The 17,523-nt window shown below is 50.8% G+C and overlaps 2 protein-coding genes across 9 annotated transcripts in view; one reads left to right on the top strand and one right to left on the bottom strand.

Moving 5' to 3' along the window:
• Positions 1 to 17,523, bottom strand: part of LOC102164427 (uncharacterized) — a 219,616-nt gene that overhangs the window by 153,853 nt on the left and 48,240 nt on the right. For 2 of the 3 annotated variants that reach the window (XM_084978082.1, XM_084978081.1), the window contains exons 2-5: positions 15,675 to 16,355; positions 15,436 to 15,520; positions 15,069 to 15,281; positions 9,538 to 9,609 (exon numbers count right to left, since the gene is read on the bottom strand). In XM_084978082.1, the coding sequence (XP_084834208.1) occupies positions 9,538 to 9,609; positions 15,069 to 15,106 (110 nt within the window). In that variant the 5' untranslated portion in view covers positions 15,107 to 15,281; positions 15,436 to 15,520; positions 15,675 to 16,355. The remainder of the gene's footprint in view (positions 1 to 9,537; positions 9,610 to 15,068; positions 15,282 to 15,435; positions 15,521 to 15,674; positions 16,356 to 17,523) is intronic. The other variant, XM_084978080.1, reaches the window with a different exon arrangement.
• Positions 1 to 17,523, top strand: part of ATF3 (activating transcription factor 3) — a 57,631-nt gene that overhangs the window by 35,747 nt on the left and 4,361 nt on the right. For 2 of the 6 annotated variants that reach the window (XM_021063853.2, XM_021063854.2), the window contains exon 2: positions 14,957 to 15,200. In XM_021063853.2, coding sequence (XP_020919512.1) covers positions 14,961 to 15,200 — 240 coding nt within the window. In that variant the 5' untranslated portion in view covers positions 14,957 to 14,960. Of the gene's footprint in view, positions 1 to 5,993; positions 6,165 to 8,565; positions 9,137 to 14,956; positions 15,201 to 17,523 lie in introns of those variants that run through there. The other 4 variants (XM_084978076.1, XM_003482749.5, XM_013979965.3 and 1 more) reach the window with 4 other exon arrangements.

The following is a 17,523-nucleotide window of genomic DNA, read 5'->3' as shown; positions in this document are numbered from 1 at the left end:
AATAATTTCAAATTTGGCAGACGGGATAGTGTCACGAGGGCACAGGGATCTGGAATTCATCATGTGAGAGTCTTCTGAGACTTTAGGTGTAATAGTAAGGTCAACACTAGAAGGTTCTATGCATTCAAAAAGGCTTTGGTAAAGGGAGGGGGTGCTGGGCGGCTAAAGGAACATACCAACGTGTGAAGCTCTCTACGATTGGGTGGATAGTACGGGAGTTCCCACTGTGGCTCAGCAGGTTAAGAACCCGACTATTATCCATGAGGATGCGGGTTTGATCCCTGGCCTCGCTCAGTGGGTTAAAGGATCTGGCCATGCCATGAGCTGTAGTTTAGGTCGGCAGCTGCAGCTCCAGTTCAACTCCCAGCCCTGGGAACTTCCATATGTCACAGGGGTGGCCAGAAAGAAAGAAAGAAAGAAAGAAAAAGATCAGGTGGATAGTAGAGCTTAAGAGAAGTTTTGAAGGAAGTCAGACCAGTGTTTGACACCAATGCCTAAGAGCAATTTTCTTAACTTTTCTGAACTTTGATTTCCTCGTCGGTAAAACTGAAATAATAATACCTACCTCACAGGGTTATTACAAGGATGAAATAAGATAGCGGGTATTTTTAAAAGTGCTTACCATTGTACCTGGCATGTAGCATGTGCTCAGTAAATAGTAAGGACTGAATATGACCTGACCTCACACTGATTTTTTTTTTTTTTTATTAAAAATCAGTAAGTCGGTCAGTCTGAGAGATGGAGCTTTCCATTGGACTCTAGGCATTTCTGATGTCAGGGTTCTTTGTGACATGTTAGCTTCAACAAGACATAAGGAAGGAAAAAGGTACAGGTGCAAGGTTCTTTCTGCTATCCCTGGTTCCCACCCCCTGCCACTCACCCTTTCAGCTCTGGGGATGTTGTATGGGATCAGCCACGGGCACAGGACGCCCTTAAAAGTTTGTCTGTCCCTCTCACCTTCAGGTGTTCTTTACCTCGGCCCCATCTTAACAAATGGAGCATCTCCTGGGGCAATGGGCAAACAGCAGGCTCAGATGTCTGCTGCTAGGTGCCTTTTGGTGTAAGAATTTATGACTTTGGAGAACAGTAAGAAGAGACACTTCTCCTCTCTGAACTCAACTGCCCAACCATCAAGTGAGCACGATGAGCCGCATCAGAGCTCCCCAGGTTTTCCTGTGAGCATGTGCCGAGAGGCAGCAGGTGCTGCGGCTAAGCACCCAGCCTCGGGAGTCAGGCTGCCCGGGCTCCGATCTTGCTCTGGCTCTCACTAGCTGTGTAACCTCTGACAACTGCTTACTCTCTCTGTACCCCAGTTTCCTCATCGCCAGAGTGGAGATGTTCGCAGTCTTTACCTCACGGGGTGGTTATGAGGGTAACAGGCAGTATCTCTATGCAAAGGGCTTAACCCACAGTCTGGAAAACAGTGAGGGCTGCTTAACAGCACTTGCTCATATTATTTTACAATTAAAAGCAGATGAGGAGTTCCCGTCGTGGCTCAGTGGCTCACGAATCCGACTAGGAACCACGAGGTGGCAAGTTCAATCCCTGGCCTTGCTCAGTGGGTTGAGGATCCGGCGTTACCATGAGCTGTGGTGTAGGTTGCAGACGAAGCTCGGATCCTGAGTTGCTGTGGTTCTGGCGAAGGCCAGCGGCTACAGCTCCGATTAGACCCTAGCCTGGGACCCTCCATATGCCACAGGTGCGGCCCTAAAAGGACAAAAGACAAAAAATAATAATAATAGTGATAAAGGCAGACAGATGAGAGGGAACTAATCCTCCCAAGGTCCTAGGAGTTTAGCCCATCCCAAGCCCCAAATGTATGTGATATCTTCTTCCTTTCCTTGAAAATTCTTATGTGACATATTTAAATTCAACATATCCATATTTGCTTAACATAAAACAATATTTAAAGCACTCTAACTCATTAAGTGGACACACACTCCAGTAAGACACCCTCTGTTTGCCTCCGGGCTCTGGGGCACAAGGGTGTACCCATGTACAAGCTCATGCCTACTTTAATGGGAGTAGGTGACTTCCAAGGTCCTTTTGGCTCTGCTGTTTTGTGGTTGGCAGAATCAGTGGCACCAGGCTCCAGGAACCTGTTCCAGTGGTCCCCATCTAGTATCACCTCTGCCACCCGTGACGCTCAGTGCCACTGAGCTGGCATAGAGACGTCAGGGCAGAGGTGCTACCTAAGCCACAGTGAGCTATTGCCTGGAAGGCACAGGCAGAAGCATCACTCCAGCTGTTCTGCCGCGGTACCACTCCCCCTGCTGCAGACCAGATTGTCTGTTCTGAGGAGGACAAAGAAAAGAGGATGGGAAGGTAGAAAGGGAAAGCGGGGAAAAGCGCCTGCAGGATTTCGTTTATTTGAACGTTAGGAAACCAGGAAAATGCTCAGGTGGTGACGATTCTTGGAGGGTCCTTCCACCTTCCACTCTGCCCCACGCAGCATATGAGGACAAATCAAGAGCCCGTCTCTAATCTCATTCAAACAACCTGGGCAATGATGGAATTTGATGCCTCTTCCCCATAATAAGGATTCTAATTTTCAGAGCACTCTAGCAAAATATTGGCAACACTTTAAATGCTAAAAGTAGGGGAATGACTAAGTTGTATCAAGACAATTGGTCATTAAAAATTATGGCAACTGAAGACGGTGGTTACCTCTGGGAGTTAGAGAGAGCTGGATTTGACCAGGGATGGTCACGTGGGGGCGTCTCAGTATTTGAGGTAATGGTCTCCTTCTTCACTTGGGTGGTAGGTTCTCGAAGTCTCTTATCACAATGAATACATAAGTGCTTACGATCATGTATACGTATGCTACATTCCACAATAAAATGGATAACATATTGTAGGAAAAACTTATGGTAATAAAGACCGCATACAATTCGGAGTAATAAGCAAAAGAACAAATTTCAAAGTTGCTCACAGTCTCAATCACAATTTGGTTTTAAAAAATCATATGCGTGAGAAAAAGACCAGAGGAAAAGACACCAAAATGCTAATCGTTTTGAATTACGGTAATCTTTTTCTTTTGCTCACTTACCAAATTTTCATAATGATAAATTTATATTAGCTCCCCAAAGGAATTTTTTTTTTTTTTTTTTTTTTTTTGTCTCTTTAGGACTGCACCTGCGGCATATGGAAATTCCCAGGCTAGGGGTCGAATCAGAGCTGTGGCCACTGGCCTATGCCACAGCTACAGGAAAACTGGATCCTTCAACCCACTGAGTGAGGCCAGAGATCAAACCTGTGTGTGTCCTCAAGGATACTAGTTGGGTTTGTTACAACTAAGCCACAATGGGAACTTCCACCCAAAGGAATCTCTAAAAGTATGATTCTTTTAATTATTTTCAAATGATTCTCACATCTGGTATTTCATTGTTTCTTACTACACTTTGGGGGGGAGTAAATATTAAATATAAATTACAGACTGGAACACATACGAAGTATTTACAACCTACACTAACTCACTCAATTGTCTGGAGGGAAAACTTTGAGTGGGTCCCAGGTTTCCTGAATCCTATTAATCCCCTGGCTCCTGGGACTTCAATCTTGGATGCCATGGGGCTCCAGGATCTCCATCTAAAATGGGCTTTGGTCCTATGTCCAAGGTAGACATCTATGGCATAGAAGATGGACTGCATGCAAGAAGGTCCCCAAAGATGCTATCTCTTCCTGGGATACTCCACTCACACCCCCTTCCTATCTAGCAAGGCACCAAGTTCACTGGCAAAATTCCTCTGAAATGTTCAGAGAGAGAGAGGGAGAGGGAGAGCAGAAGGGGGGTGGGGAGGAAGAAAGGAAGGTTGCAGGCCCACAGGCTGTGTTTCAAAATCAAGCTGGACAACATTTCTTTCCTTCTTCCTTCCTCTCTTTCTTCCTTTCTTTTTTCTTCCTTCCTTCCTTTCCTTCTTTCTTTTGGCCTCACCTGCAGCATGCAGAAGTTCTGGGGCCAGGGATGGAACCATACCACAGAGGCTGCAACCTGAGCCACAGCAGTGACAACGTCAGACCCTTAACCCACTGAGCCACCAGGGAGCTCCTGGACATTTCTTAACTGCAGTTTTGGGAAGGAAGAAGAGATGACTGAAATGGTTCTGTTCTTTGTGCTCTCCAGTGTCTTCCCCTGATGCCTTCTCTCCCTCCAGCTCTCTCAGGAGAAGTTATAAGATACATCTGCAGAAGGTCTCCTTCAAGAACCTCAGAGCTCAGCCCAGGGCTCCTCACTTCAGAGAAGATGGGCCCTTAGAGTGGAGGAGGGCTTTGCATGGAGTGTCTTGCTCAAGAATCATAAAGGCAGGACCAGATGAGAATTCAACCCCCTACCCCAGCCCAGGGAACTTAGCACCGGTCTGCCCTGCACTGAGAGCCCTGCATATGCACCAAAGTTGTGTAGATGGACAGTGGGGCTTGCTCTCATTTTCTTTCTTCCCTTCCTTTCTTTCTGTCCTTTTAGGGCTGCACCTGCGGCATATGGAAGTTCCCAGGATAGGGGTCGAATCAGAGCTGTAGCTGCAGCCACAGCTATAGCAGCAATAGCAGATCCGAGCTGCATCTTCGACCTACACCACAGCTCACGGTGATGCTGGATACTTAACCCGATGCTCAAGGCCAGGGATCAAACCTGTGTCCTCCTGGTTACTGATCAGATTCATTTCCGTTGAGCCAGGACAGAAACTCCTCATTCTCATTGTTTTCTTTGTGGAGTCTTATCCCTGCTCCCCTGAAAGAGGTCGTTGCTGGACATAGCGCCACTCTTCCACAAAGCCCCTGCCACTGACTGGAGGGACAGAGTGGGCTCTGGGAGAGATTTAGGGGTATCCCCAGAATGCCATCCTTGAATCATAATTACTGAACCACTGCAGAGGACTGGCTCTGTACCTCAAGGAAGCCGTATACATTAGGTGTTATTATCAGTGCCGTTTTTCAGCTGAGGAAACTGACGCAGAGGGTGAAATGACTTATCCAAGGTGACAGAGCTGCTAAGGGATGAATCCGAAAGCAAAGTGCCACCTTGCCCAGTTCAGAGCCCGGTGTACAATGCTTCCCCACATTTCCTGAGGGAAAAGACTCTTAAATTACTAACCCTCACTTTCAGACTGACTTTATCGAAAGCATGGGCTTTGGAAAGCAGAAGAGAGAAGAAGAAAATCCACCCTACTCCCTTTCTGAGGTGAAGAAGTGTGTTGACTCAGGTCAGGGCTATTAGTACCCTGGCTGATTTCAACTTGTGTCTTGCCTGCCTCTCCAGAGCTGGGTGAACAAATACAGTCTTGAGGTTTGAAGAAGAATGGGGTTGGGGGGGAGGAGTGGGAAGGGACTGCTCCCTGGACTCAGAAACTGCTAAAACCTTTAAATATCTCTTGAACTTTTTTTTCCCCTCTTTTGGCTCCCTGCAATGTTTTGATGTTTAGATTCTGTTGCTACAGTGGGCTGTTTTTAGCTGCCTGGTTCCATCCCCTCCCCTTTTAACTTTTTTCCCTTTCTTTTGCACATGCCCCAACATGAAGTTTCCAATTCTTATCTCACTCAGCAAACACACGGGGGCTGGTCTGAAGGCAGATTCCCCAGGCGATTCTCCAGGGTAAAACCTCAGCAATATTCAAGCCTCTGCTTAACCCTCTTTCAGTGAGGATTAACCCCTGAAATAACCCTACCAAGGGCTTCCTTCTCAGGGAGGAAAGGGGTATTCTTTGCCTTTGTGTAGAGAAGCGTTTTGATCTGGGGAGCTTTCTTTGCCCTCCTCTAGGTGGTACAGAGTTTGCATGCTGGACACTGGTGGCAGGAAGCAAAGTCAGGGTGAAATGAGGATGCACAGAATTCAGATGCCACGGATCATGCCCTCTGGGCACACACCTTGGGGCTACTCCCTCCCCCTGCTCTTTCCCAGCCTCTCTCCCTTTAGGCGGATGTCACAGTTCTCCTGGGAGCTGGGGGCAGGGAGGCAGGCAGCAGTAGGTTTTGTTTTCCTTGGATAAGTTTCATTCACAAGGGGGTGGACTTACAAATCTATCAAGATTCTTTTAGAGTTTCAGTGGGAAAGGAAGGCTCAGAAGTCTGCCTGGCAGCTGACAGCATTTCTACCGAGGTGTGACTTGGGGACTCAAAACCAAGAATTATTAGAATGAAACAGATTTAATAGGAGGAGAGGCATCACGGTAAGAAAAATAAACCAATCAGGGGCTGTGGGCTTCTCTGTCTTAATTACCTGTCTCTTGCATTGTGTTTGTGGAGATTGGTCTGGCTGTTTACCTATGCCCGAAGCTGAATTTCCCCTTAAGGACAGGACAAAACCTCTACATATCTGGCTTGAGCGTATTAATGGAATTCCAGTTTAAAATGTCAACTGGTTAAAGGTTTCTGTGGGCATTGCATGAAGGGAAAAGGTGGGGAGGAGAAAGCTTTCATGCGTTCCCCGCACCCACCCCCCCGCGCCTTGTCTCACTTTATAATGGTGCAACTCACTCGAGAGCAGTGGACAAAGAGACAGCCAAGATCTGCAGAGAATCCCACATAACTCACGAAAATTTATAAACGCCCTTCCCGCTCTCGCTCTCGTTGTGTTTTAGGGGTTGTGCGGACACGCCCGGGGTTTACCTGCCGCCGGTGCCTCGGCAAGAGGGCGGGGCATGGGGGCCTGGGGCGTGGGGGTGGGACCAGGAAGCCCGTTACTACGGCGAAAAGTAAAGCAAAAACAACCGCCCCACGCTTCCCTCTCGCTTCCCTCCCGACTTCGCTGGAAACCCAGTGAGATCCCGGGCACATCCCCGAGTATCCTGCATGGAAATCCGGGGCTCCCGGCGGCGGGTGGACTTCTAAGACCTCTCTCCGCGTTGTCCCGGGCCTAAAGTTTGGGGTGGGGGTGTTCTGGGTGAGGCTCGGATTCGAGGGAGGAACCCAGGTACAAGGGACTCAGCTTTATCTGCACCTTTGAGGTATCTGTCCCAGGCTGCTGAGCAATTAAGGGAGGCTGAGGAGAGGAACTGATTCCCCGGGGGTACGGACTCTGTCTTTGTATGCAGGAGAGACACACAGACAGACAGACAGGCCCCTCCATCCCCAACTGTTAACAGCCGAGGGCTGCAGGTGGGGCGGGGCTGAGGGAAAGATCTGGGCTCTGGAACCCTTCTAGTTCCTACCCCAAATTACCCAAGTGTGACCTTGGATCGCCTCTCTCCGTAAAGGCAGGTGGAAGCAGGTGCCCCCACACCCCACAGGCGCGCGCGGGTCTCCTCCCAAATAGGTAGGTAACATGGCGGGCCACGCTCGCATCCACCTATATTCGTCGGCGAGCAGTCGAGAAGGTCCCTGATTCTGCTGCTCTCCAATCCAGAACAGCTGGGGTCGGGGAATCGGAACTGGGAAATCGATTTTAAGGTTCAAGTTCAGTTCTGCTGAAGCCTGGGCTGGAATCTGGGCCACAAGACCCCGCCCCTCCCGCCACCCGGCTTCGGGGCGGAAAGGATTCCTGCCACGGGGCTTCATTTCGGCTGCTGTCAGTGCGTCTCCAGTCCCTCCAGTCCGGGCTGCCGAGTCCCAACCCAATCCTCTCTGGGCGCGGAAAAACACGGGAAAGCCGAAGATGGGTCTTCCCGCAACTTTGCCTGACGGCGAGGCAACCCTCGCCCGGCCTTTGCTACTCTCCCTGGCCTTTAGGCTTCAGTCTTACTCTTACCCCCTCTCTGAGTTACCTCTCCAGGTCGCTCATCTTTCCACGGGCTTGTTTCAATGTCAATTTCAAACAATTTGTGGCTGTTTAAAAAACAAACAAACAAAAAATCCTAATCCATACGGCCCTACACTCGCCCTCGCCTCGAAGTCGGGCTTCCAACTCGCCAGGAGATGCTTCCGCGGGGAGCGCCAGTGGGACGTGCGTGGGCCGCGGGCGTGGGCCGCCCTCCGCGCTTGGGTTAACCGACACACTTTCTCACGGCCCCCCGCCGCCTAGGTTACCCCCGGGGGGTAACGGCGTGGGTTCAGCGTAGGGAGCGCTTGAGCCCTTCTCCCTCACCGCAGGCTAACGCTTCTGTTCCTACGCGGCCCTCTTACTTGAGAAGGTATTTAGCTGGCAACGGGGTATTTTCCTGAGGCTCCAGAAAATGACCACGCATTTTAGAGAAAGGTCGTTGCCCGCTTCCCAGCCTCACCTAGTCTGGACAGCTGCCAGGACCCGCCTCTCCAGCCGCCCCCCCTCCCCTTCCCCAACCTAGCGGAGGGAGAGATGCCAGCGCGGTGGAGTCATGCCTCTGGCTTGGGCACCATTGGCTCATGCCTCGAACACGCAGCAGTGAGTACGCACATCTGGCGGCCAGCCCGGGCGGCTCCGGTCCTGATATGGAGAGAGGGCGGGCGAGCGCGTGTGCCCCGGCGCTCCAGGCCGGGAGAACGCGCCCAGGCCGGCTCCTCCCCGAGCTTGCATCACCAGTCCCCCCCCAACCCCCCCGCCACTTTCCCCTCCTCCTCTTTGGCCCCTCCCCCCTCCCTCCGCCCTCTGCCCAGCCTTGTTCGGCTGGTTCTCCGGGGAAGCTATTAATAGCATTACGTCAGCCCGGGACTGGTAACCCGGAGTAAATGGGCTCGCCGCCAGCCGGAGGGCTATAAAAGGGGTGATGCAACGCACTCCCAGCCACAGTCGCACGCAGAGAGGCGCGCACGGCACAGCGCTGTCCCCGCGCCGCCGCCCCAGCGGACCCGCCAGATCGCGCCCCGGCCGAGCGCCCTCCGTGCCTGCCCGTCGGCCCCACAGCCAGCCAGACCCCACCCCGACCCCGCCAGCCCTCCGGACCCTGGCCACCCCGAGTGGAGACAGGAGGTGAGCGCTAGAAGCCGAGTGAGTGAACGCGGCAAGGGTAGCTAGCTTTCATTGCTTTGCGCCCCTCTAGTAACCAGTCCCCGACCCTTGCCCCCAGCCTTCGGCTTCAAAAGAACTCTGGCTGAACTTCTCCCAGCCGCCACCGCTCTTCGGCGCTTTAGAAACTTTCGCTCAAAGAACTTTCTCTTTTGACTTGGGGCGCGAGGTGTTCCCGGTGACGGAGAGGTCCGCCTCCTACTCCTCAATCGGCCTCGGAGCACAGCCCGTCTCAGCCCTTGCGCTGAATTTACCCCCTGGGAGCGGGCGAGGAGAGGAGAGGTGGGTGCGCGGGGTGTCCCAGCCTTTCCCGCTAGCCGTCTTGCTCCATCCCTCGCTCCGTGCGCAGGGACATTTTCCGACCCCAGCCTTCCCGAGACGTGCGGAGGCCCGGGCTCGCGGCAGAGCTGCTCCAGGGGCAGAGCGGAATGAATGGGCAAGGGGCAGGCGAGCCGGGGTCGCAGGCGCGGCCGCTGGGGGTCGCCTTACACACCCGAGAGCGCGGGGCGGTGGAAGCCGCGCCGGTGGCGGGGAGCTAAAAGTTGGTTGGGCTAAGTTTGAAGGAGGCGCGCGCTCCTTTCGCTGCCCCGGGGCGGAAGGCGGAGAGGGCTCCCGGCACCTGTGCCGAGCTCCTGGGCCTGAAACGTCCCGTCCCGCGTTTCTCACGCGCTTTTCTCTCTTACCCGTTGACCCAAGCTCCGACTCTTCCTCTGGCGGTTTGCGGATTTCTCTGCTTTTCATCCAGGGGTACCGACCTACCGTAAGGGGGAAGCGAGAGTGTGAAGTCAGGTCAGATAACTGAGAGAATGGCTCTTGGTCTAGCGGCCGGGACACTGAGAGCTTATACTGCACTAGATGTGCAGCCTCGGTATCCCCAGCTGGGAAATGCGGGCATATAGACACTCCTAGCCCCCTCTGCCTGTTTGCCAGCACGAGGCGGTGGCTGGATCGGATAACTTTTACAGTCCCTTCTAGACCAAGAGTTTCAGATTTTAGAGTGGTTTAAGGGAAAAGGGACCGCTGAGGGGATTTGAATGACTTGAATGAGGGGGCTTGGATGTCCCTGGCCAGCCTCCGAGGCAGTGGGGAAAAGGAACTTTATGGGGAGAGGATCTCTTCCCTTCCCAACGTCCTTTCTGCTGGAATGGTTCTCCTTCTCTATTTGATCTCGACTTACTTCCTTTCCTCCTAACCATTTTCTTTTCCCTCATTTCATTACCAAATCACATATGCTTCCTTACAAATAAAGGAGTTGCTCAACTCTTAATGGAGCCAGAAAAATCAAATCTGGCACTAGAATATCGGGGTGCGCTCTCAATGCATCCATTTCACTGTGGGTGATGGTCACATCTGTTTGGGGCCTCTGTCTTTTTAAATGAAGGAGCAATTGGTATGACTGTCTCCTTGTTTTGCATTTAGCATTTGTTGTGGAGTAATGCTAATACAGAAGCTATTGCTTTGGGGATATCCTGGATGCGGGCTGGGGTGGAGGTGTTGTATGAATGGTTTGGAAGTTGTCTGAATGGTGCACTGCAGGCAGCACTCCAGACACAGTGTTAATAAGATACTACACCCAGCACCTGTGGCAGCTACTGGAGCCTCCAGATCCTTCCCTTTTTTTTTTTTTTTTCCTGGTCTTTTGTCTTTGTAGGGCCCCACCTGCGGCATATGGAGGTTCCCAGGCTAGGGGTCGAATCAGAGCTGTGGCCTCCTGCCTACACCACAGCCACAGCAACTCGAGATCCGACCTGCAGTCTGTGACCTACACAACAGCTCACCGAAACACGGGATCTTTAACCCACTGATCGAGGCCAGGGATCGAACCCTAGTCCTCATGGATGCTAGTCGGGTTCATTAACTGCTGAGCCACGAGGGGAACTCCCTGTCTTAACCACACCTTTCTCTTTCTCTTTCTGGGTCTTTTCTCCCCATTGTTCTCTTTCGTCGATACTCCCTCCCTGTCTTAGCACTATCAAAGCCTCCTCTGCGATGGGCACAGCTTACTAAGATTACGAACTTCTCATCTACCTGGCCAATGGCTCTGTTCTCCATTTGCCTTGCTGGTTGAGCCTCGTGGTGTTGAATCTCTTTTGGTGATGGAGCAAAATGCGCAGCAGGGGGATGGTCAACAGCTTGGCCTGGGCTGGGCCACTCACCAGCTTTCTGGCCTTGTGCACCTCCCTTTACCTTCCTAGATGGACCCTGTTTTACTCCATTACCAAATGAAGATCTGACCTGGATGACTCTGATACTGGCTGTTCTATCCCACTGTACGGAGCTCATGATTTCTTCCTTTTTCATACTAGCTGGGCATGGAACAGGGTCAGTGGTTCCAAGAGTTACCCAGCCTGGGGAGGAGGAAGTATACAACCAGGACACCACAGAAACCAGAAATGGTTTCATGCGTGAGAACTGGTTGTTTCTCAAGTACTTAAGACCAGTGGAGACAAGCTGGTGCCAGCAAATAGTGGGGTGGAATTGATCTGGTGTGTCAAGAGCCCAGAGGTCAATGAGAGTACAAAAGAATCTGTGAGTGACCTGAACTTCTTGACAGTTCCAGTTAATTCCTGATTTATGGGGGCTAAGTTGCATTAACAGCAGCGATATGAGTCCCCTCCCCCAACATGAGGAACGTGGAATCACAGCAATCATGGCCATCCAGAATATGTAAATCCCCTTCACAAATCTCATATGATCTTCTTGACAGCCCTGTGAAGGCACAGGTGGTACTGGTCTCATTTGACAGGTGAGGGGACTGAGGTCCAGAAAGCCTGTCGCTGGGGGAGTGAGAGTGACAGGCTTGCAAGCATCATCTCTGGGCCTGATGCCCAGCCTTACACCTACAGCCTTCAGTGGGCTAGGAGAAAGACCAAGATAGGAAGTTGGTGAAAGAACTGGCTTCCTTCTATAAGATGTTTTATGAGCAGTGCTTAGTGGAAAGAGATGAAAATTAAAAGTGAAAATTCAACCTAGTAGCAGCTACTGGGAAATAAAATCTGGGAGCTGAATTTCCAGTTAAAGAAATAAATGAGTAAAGTTTCACTTTCTTGAAAATGATGAAACTACGGATGATATGACACGATCTCTGATTGGAGATAATGAAGCAGAAGCAAAATGCAGGTTCTTTGTAGTAGGGCTGGACGATTTTAAGACCAATGTAGAAAGTCAGCTCAAAAAATCCCCAAACATTTTTTTTTTCTTCAATGAGGGGAATGTGAGAGGGTCCCAACTTTCTGAAAAGCTGTCTGAAGATTTAACTTCATTTTTCCTGCAGGGACACAGCCTGAGTCTAGGCTGAATCACACCTTAAGAGACTGAGTCAAGGAATAACTAGAAAGTATCTCAAGTAACTAAGCTTTAGCCAAGTATAGGAAAAGCCCAGATCTCTTCAGATACAACTGCTTTACTCTCTGAGAGGCTTTTAACATTTTTACAACCTGTTTCCATCTTCAAATAAGCCCACTCGATGCTTTTCATAAAAGCATTCCATACCGCTGACATTCTTTAGTTTCTTTCATCAGGACTGCTGACTTTACACTAACAAGGGGAGGGGGGACGTCCCAAACAGCAGACCCCCCAAACACTGAGAGCACATTAATAAACTTAGTTGGGAGGTGAAATGGAATTGCGGTCAACTGTGGCAGAATTCAAACTGCCCTTGTAAAACGAAGCCACGCAGTGCTCCAGACAAAGGCCAGCCCAGGGGTAGCTCTGAATTCCACCCCTGAACTACTGGGTGTTTTAATGAAGTTGGAAAGGGAGGGAAAACATGAATGCATGGGAGAATCTTAAGCCTCTGGCTTTGGAAAGCTGGCTTCTCAGAGTTTATCACCTGCCAGAAAAGTCTCCTCCCGGCATCCTAAGATTATAGGATTAAACTGATAGAAGAACATCAGCTCTGACTCATGACACAGAGCTTTGAGAAGAGAATTACATACATTTCCTGGTTTTTTTCTGAATAGTCAACAGCAGTGGCGTTTGTTGGCCTGGCATGCTTGCCCTCATCAGTGTATCTTGGATCTTAAGGGGGATTTAGAGGCTAGGGTGTTCTATTCAGAAGTGTTTGAGATCAAAGAGTGACCAGCCACCCTCCCACCTGGACCCCACAGAGCATCTTCAGAGAGCCAGCCCTGGGCTGGGGAGATGCCTGGGAGGCCCAGTAATAAGATATTCCCTAGTTGCTTTCGGTTTTCCAGGGTACATGCAGGTATTATTTCTTCAACACTTTGTACAACTCTATGGGCAAAGAGGGTGATTGTTAATTGGCCTTCTTTTACAGAAGAGAAAGAAGGCTCTGGGAGGTATAAGGATGACCCTTGAGAGAGTGGCCCTCAAATCTTGACGTTCTGACCCCAGTCTGGGAATTTTGTGCATAAAAAACCCACTTACACATAATCCCTGAGAGCAGACAACAGCCTGAGCGTGCCGCCGGCAGAGGAAGCTCAGCCATTCATTACAGAGTTCAAGTTTTCCCCATGGCTCTTTGCTTAGTCTCCCCACCATCACCTCAGTTCCAGGAGCCCTACTCATCCCCAAGCCTGCACCCACTCCCCAAGAAAAGTTTTCTCTGATTTTTTGTTTGTTTGCTTTTGCAATGAAGATTAATTCTCTACATTCTATAAATTAAAGGCATGAGTTCTGGAATCAGACTTAATTCCAAATCCTGATGCTGCCTCATACTAAACTCTATGACTTTGGACAAATAACTTATTTAGCTTGTCTAAATTTCAGTTACCTCATCTATAAAATGGGACTAGGACCTAACTGGGTTCTCATGAAGATTAAGTGAAATGATGCATATCAGGTTTCTGGCAGGAAGGAGGCACTCGTTTAATGGAGGCACTTGTTACATGAAGGGCTTCTTGTCTGGCTGGACTCGGCTAATGACCGTAGGTCCCGGATTAAGAGGGATGCCCCAAGGGACCGTCGGCCCTGACAATTCCCACACTCACGGCACCTGGAAAACTGATGGCAGGGATAAGGGGGGATGGCTGGGAAAGACTTCTAGAACTGGAACCATGGAACCATTACTGTTTCTGCCCTTTATTTTCTTCTGGTTGTCCCTTGGGGTTCCCTGGCTATAGAGCAGCAGAGGTAGGTGGGACCTCAGAGGCTGTTTGATTGGACCGCCCCTTCCCCATTTCATGTATTCAGTCGGATAGTCTCCAGCAGTCAGTAGGCACTGGGAGCAGCTGGTGCCAGGCGCTGGGCTAGGCTCTGGAAAGAGCGACAGAGGAGACCCCCGTTCCAGTGCTGCAGGAGGTCCCAGACATTTGTCATATGAAGACTGAGACTCAGAGAGCTCAGGTCACACTGCTCCTTAGTGCCAGAGCCAGTCCCAGGGCCCCCCTCTGCCCACAGTCCAAGCCCCTCCAAACACCACGGGGCTGAGCAGTACTCTCCAAGAGAGGTCCAAATTCTGAGCGCCTCACTTTCTTTACTCCGAGGTCTTTTGCTTCACCAGCCTTAACCTTAGGAAGGAACCACTAGTCCCTTGTGACCTGAATTCTCACGCCCCATACCTTGCCAAACTGGGGCGAAGAAACACACCTGCTACAGTTACTGTCCTCATTCTTGTTGACTTGGATCCAGCTTCCCAAGGGAGAAGCTTTAGAGCTGTGTTTGCTCAATTCAAGGGTCCCTCACTCCTTGCTTTACTTGCACTCCCTGATAGATGCCACTCGATTTCAGAAACCTTCCAAATATCTTTTCAAAAAGGAGACTACAAATGGGGTTCCAAAATAGTCTCACTGATTTTTTTTTTTTAATGCTCTTCCTCTTTCAGGACTGTTAGAGGCTACTTTGCATACAGGCACACCAGCCAACGCTAATAATTCTTATGAATTCAGAACAGCCTTAAATGCCATCCCATATAAACTTCAATTAGGCATTTTATCCACATCGCTGAGTTGGGTATTTTAAGAAACTGCTTTACTCGAGATGAGGGTGGCGTGAAATGAGAACAGCAGAAGCTGGGGGGCTTGTGGGACCTCCCTCTGGGGGTGGGACTTGAGTGTTGGAGGTCACGGGGGGGTGTGTGGGGGGTACTTGATCCCATCCCCCACATCCCTGAAGTAGTTTGGGTTTTGATGTGTCTTTCAGCAAAATGATGCTTCAACACCCAGGCCAGGTCTCTGCCTCGGAAGTCAGTGCCTCTGCCATCGTCCCCTGCCTGTCCCCTCCTGGGTCACTGGTGTTTGAAGATTTTGCTAACCTGACACCCTTTGTCAAGGAAGAGCTGAGGTTCGCCATCCAGAACAAGCACCTCTGCCACCGGATGTCCTCGGCGCTGGAGTCGGTCACCGTCAGCGGCAGACCCCTCGAGATGTCAGTCACGAAAGCCGAGGTAAGTTCTCGCGGGGTCCCCGTCCTTTCGGCACTTACTTATCACACACCTCCCCGTGCCAGGAACGCTTCTGGCAGGGAGCTGCAGTGAATAAAAGAAACAAAATCACTGCCCTTAGGGAGCCTACCTTCCACTGGGCAGAGACTGACAACACACACAATAAGTAAGTACATAATATGAGAGCCGGGGCAAAGGAGGTCAGGGGAGTGGGCTAGGGGTGGGGTGGCTGTCTTACATCAGGAGGTCCAGGCAGGCATCACTAATAGAATGGCCTTTGAGCAGAGACTTGGAGGAGGAGCAGATGCAGGCCATGTGGGTATCTGGCAAAAGATCAAGGGTAAGACTGAGGGAAGAGGGTGGCTGGTGTACCCGTGGGCCAAGTGGCTGGGATGGGGGGTGGGAAGCGAGGTCAGGGGTAGAGACCAGATCACGCTGGGTCTTACACGCGACCGTAAAGCCGTGCCACGTACTTACTCAGAGAGGAGGGAAGACACTGGAGGGCCTCTGAGCAGCGGAGCCACACGGTCTGACTATTTTTCAACGATTACCCTGGCCGTCACGTTGCGGATGGGCAGGAGCGGCAAGGGCAGAGCAGTGTACCGAAAAGAGACGGTCTGCGGCTGGATGAGGGCAGAGAGGTGCCGGGACGTCAGCGGCCTCGGGAACTGTGTTGATGATGTAGCTGATTTCCTGGAGTCCTACGTGGAGCATGACTCCACGTGGAGGACCCAACAGGGACTTCAGAATTTCTGACCTGGTGGTAGTAAGGACGGAGAGCCCATTTGCTGCTGAGATTGGGATTGTGGGACAAGAGCAGTGCCTGTCCCCTCCGACACCCCCGTGGAGGTGTGGAAGGAGCAGTTGGTGTGGCGCTGAAGTTCAGAGGAGAGTCGGAGCTGGAGATGCAGAGTTGGAAGCCATCAGCTTGGGATGGTATTTAAGCCATGAAGCTGTAGGAGATCACCTGCTGCGTCCAGTTGTTCTCAAGAAGCAGAGTGTGGTGATGATTTTCGTCACCGCAAGAAGCTGGGTGGCCAGACTGTGAAGCAAAGACAAGCCGGCCATGCTCACAGCCCTGGTACAGGTTCTGTTCCAGCTTCTCTTCTGTCTCTGACACTTGTGCTGGTCTCTGCTTGGCAACCTTTTATAAGACACCTGGAAAAACAGACACAGTCAGAAGCCCGGAAGGGAGATGGTTGGTGGCTCAGAGTCACGGTCTCCGTTGTTTTGTTGGTCTTTCCCTCATGGATGCGAGACGGGAGTGTTTCAAGCTTACTTGATGGGCATGATCACTACCTTTGGGCTAGAGGCAATGGACCTGGCCAGAAAAGAACTGAGTTTTAAAGGAAGCTGGTTAAGAATCTTCATGATTCTGTTGGGGGGGGGGTAATAATGACTCCTGTATAGAACTGATCTAAGGGTTAAATGAAATGACATTTGTTAAGGGTCCAGCAGAGGACCTGGCCAATAGTTAGCACCCAGTGAATGGCAGGCAAGACATCTATATGATACTGTATCCACAAGGCATCACTGGGGGCACTGGCTGTACCCCAGTTAACCTCAGAGGTCACCGGTGCCCAGTCCAATACAGGACACTGCAGGATGGAACATGGGACATTCAAGGGAAAAAAATTTGTGTAAATTTCTAATTAAATGTCTTGTGATAATAGAATGCAGCAGAAGTAGTAGGGTGCCCATGGAAGGAAGGAAAGCATTGGAAGGATATTTTCAGGGTTCTCCAGAGAAAGAGGCAGGCAGGGAGTTCCCATTATAGCCCAGCAGGTTAAGGACGCGACATTGCCTCTTCAATCCCTGGCTTCCCTCAGTGGGTTAAGGATCCAGTGTTACTGCAGCTGCAGCATAGGTCTCAGATGTGGCTCAGATCTGGTGTTGCCATGGCTGTGGTGTAGGCTGCAGCTAGGGCAGCTCCAATTCCACCCCTGGCCCGGGAACTTCCAACTTCCATATGCCGCAGGGCAGTCATAAAAAGAAAAGAAAAAAAAAATAAAGAAGAAGCAGCAGCAGCAAGCAGCCCTGCTTCATGGAAACACTCCTTAAAACCACCCAACTCATAGACTGTGCTTCTTTGTTCATCAAGTGACCTTCTGATCTTAGGTCAGTTTAGCAAATAGACTTTTCTACTGGGGGGATAATACACCAAATGACCTAGCTGAATATTCTGGTCCCCTAGGTTGCCTTAATTCTCAACTTAAAATGAGGCACTGAGTCTGTGACAACCATAGGCATCCTGGGCAGTTATGAGCCTGCTCCCCAGATCCCAGGAGAGAAGGCAGCAGATGGAATGAGGCAGCCGGGCCAAGAG

This window comes from Sus scrofa, chromosome 9 (genome assembly GCF_054392235.1).
Source record: "Sus scrofa isolate SSC_HxYL_T2T_F1_AM1 chromosome 9, Sscrofa_HxYL_maternal_Yorkshire_Landrace_v2.0, whole genome shotgun sequence".
NCBI classification, from domain to species: Eukaryota; Metazoa; Chordata; class Mammalia; order Artiodactyla; family Suidae; genus Sus; species Sus scrofa.
This window is presented reverse-complemented; position numbering and strand designations above follow the sequence as displayed.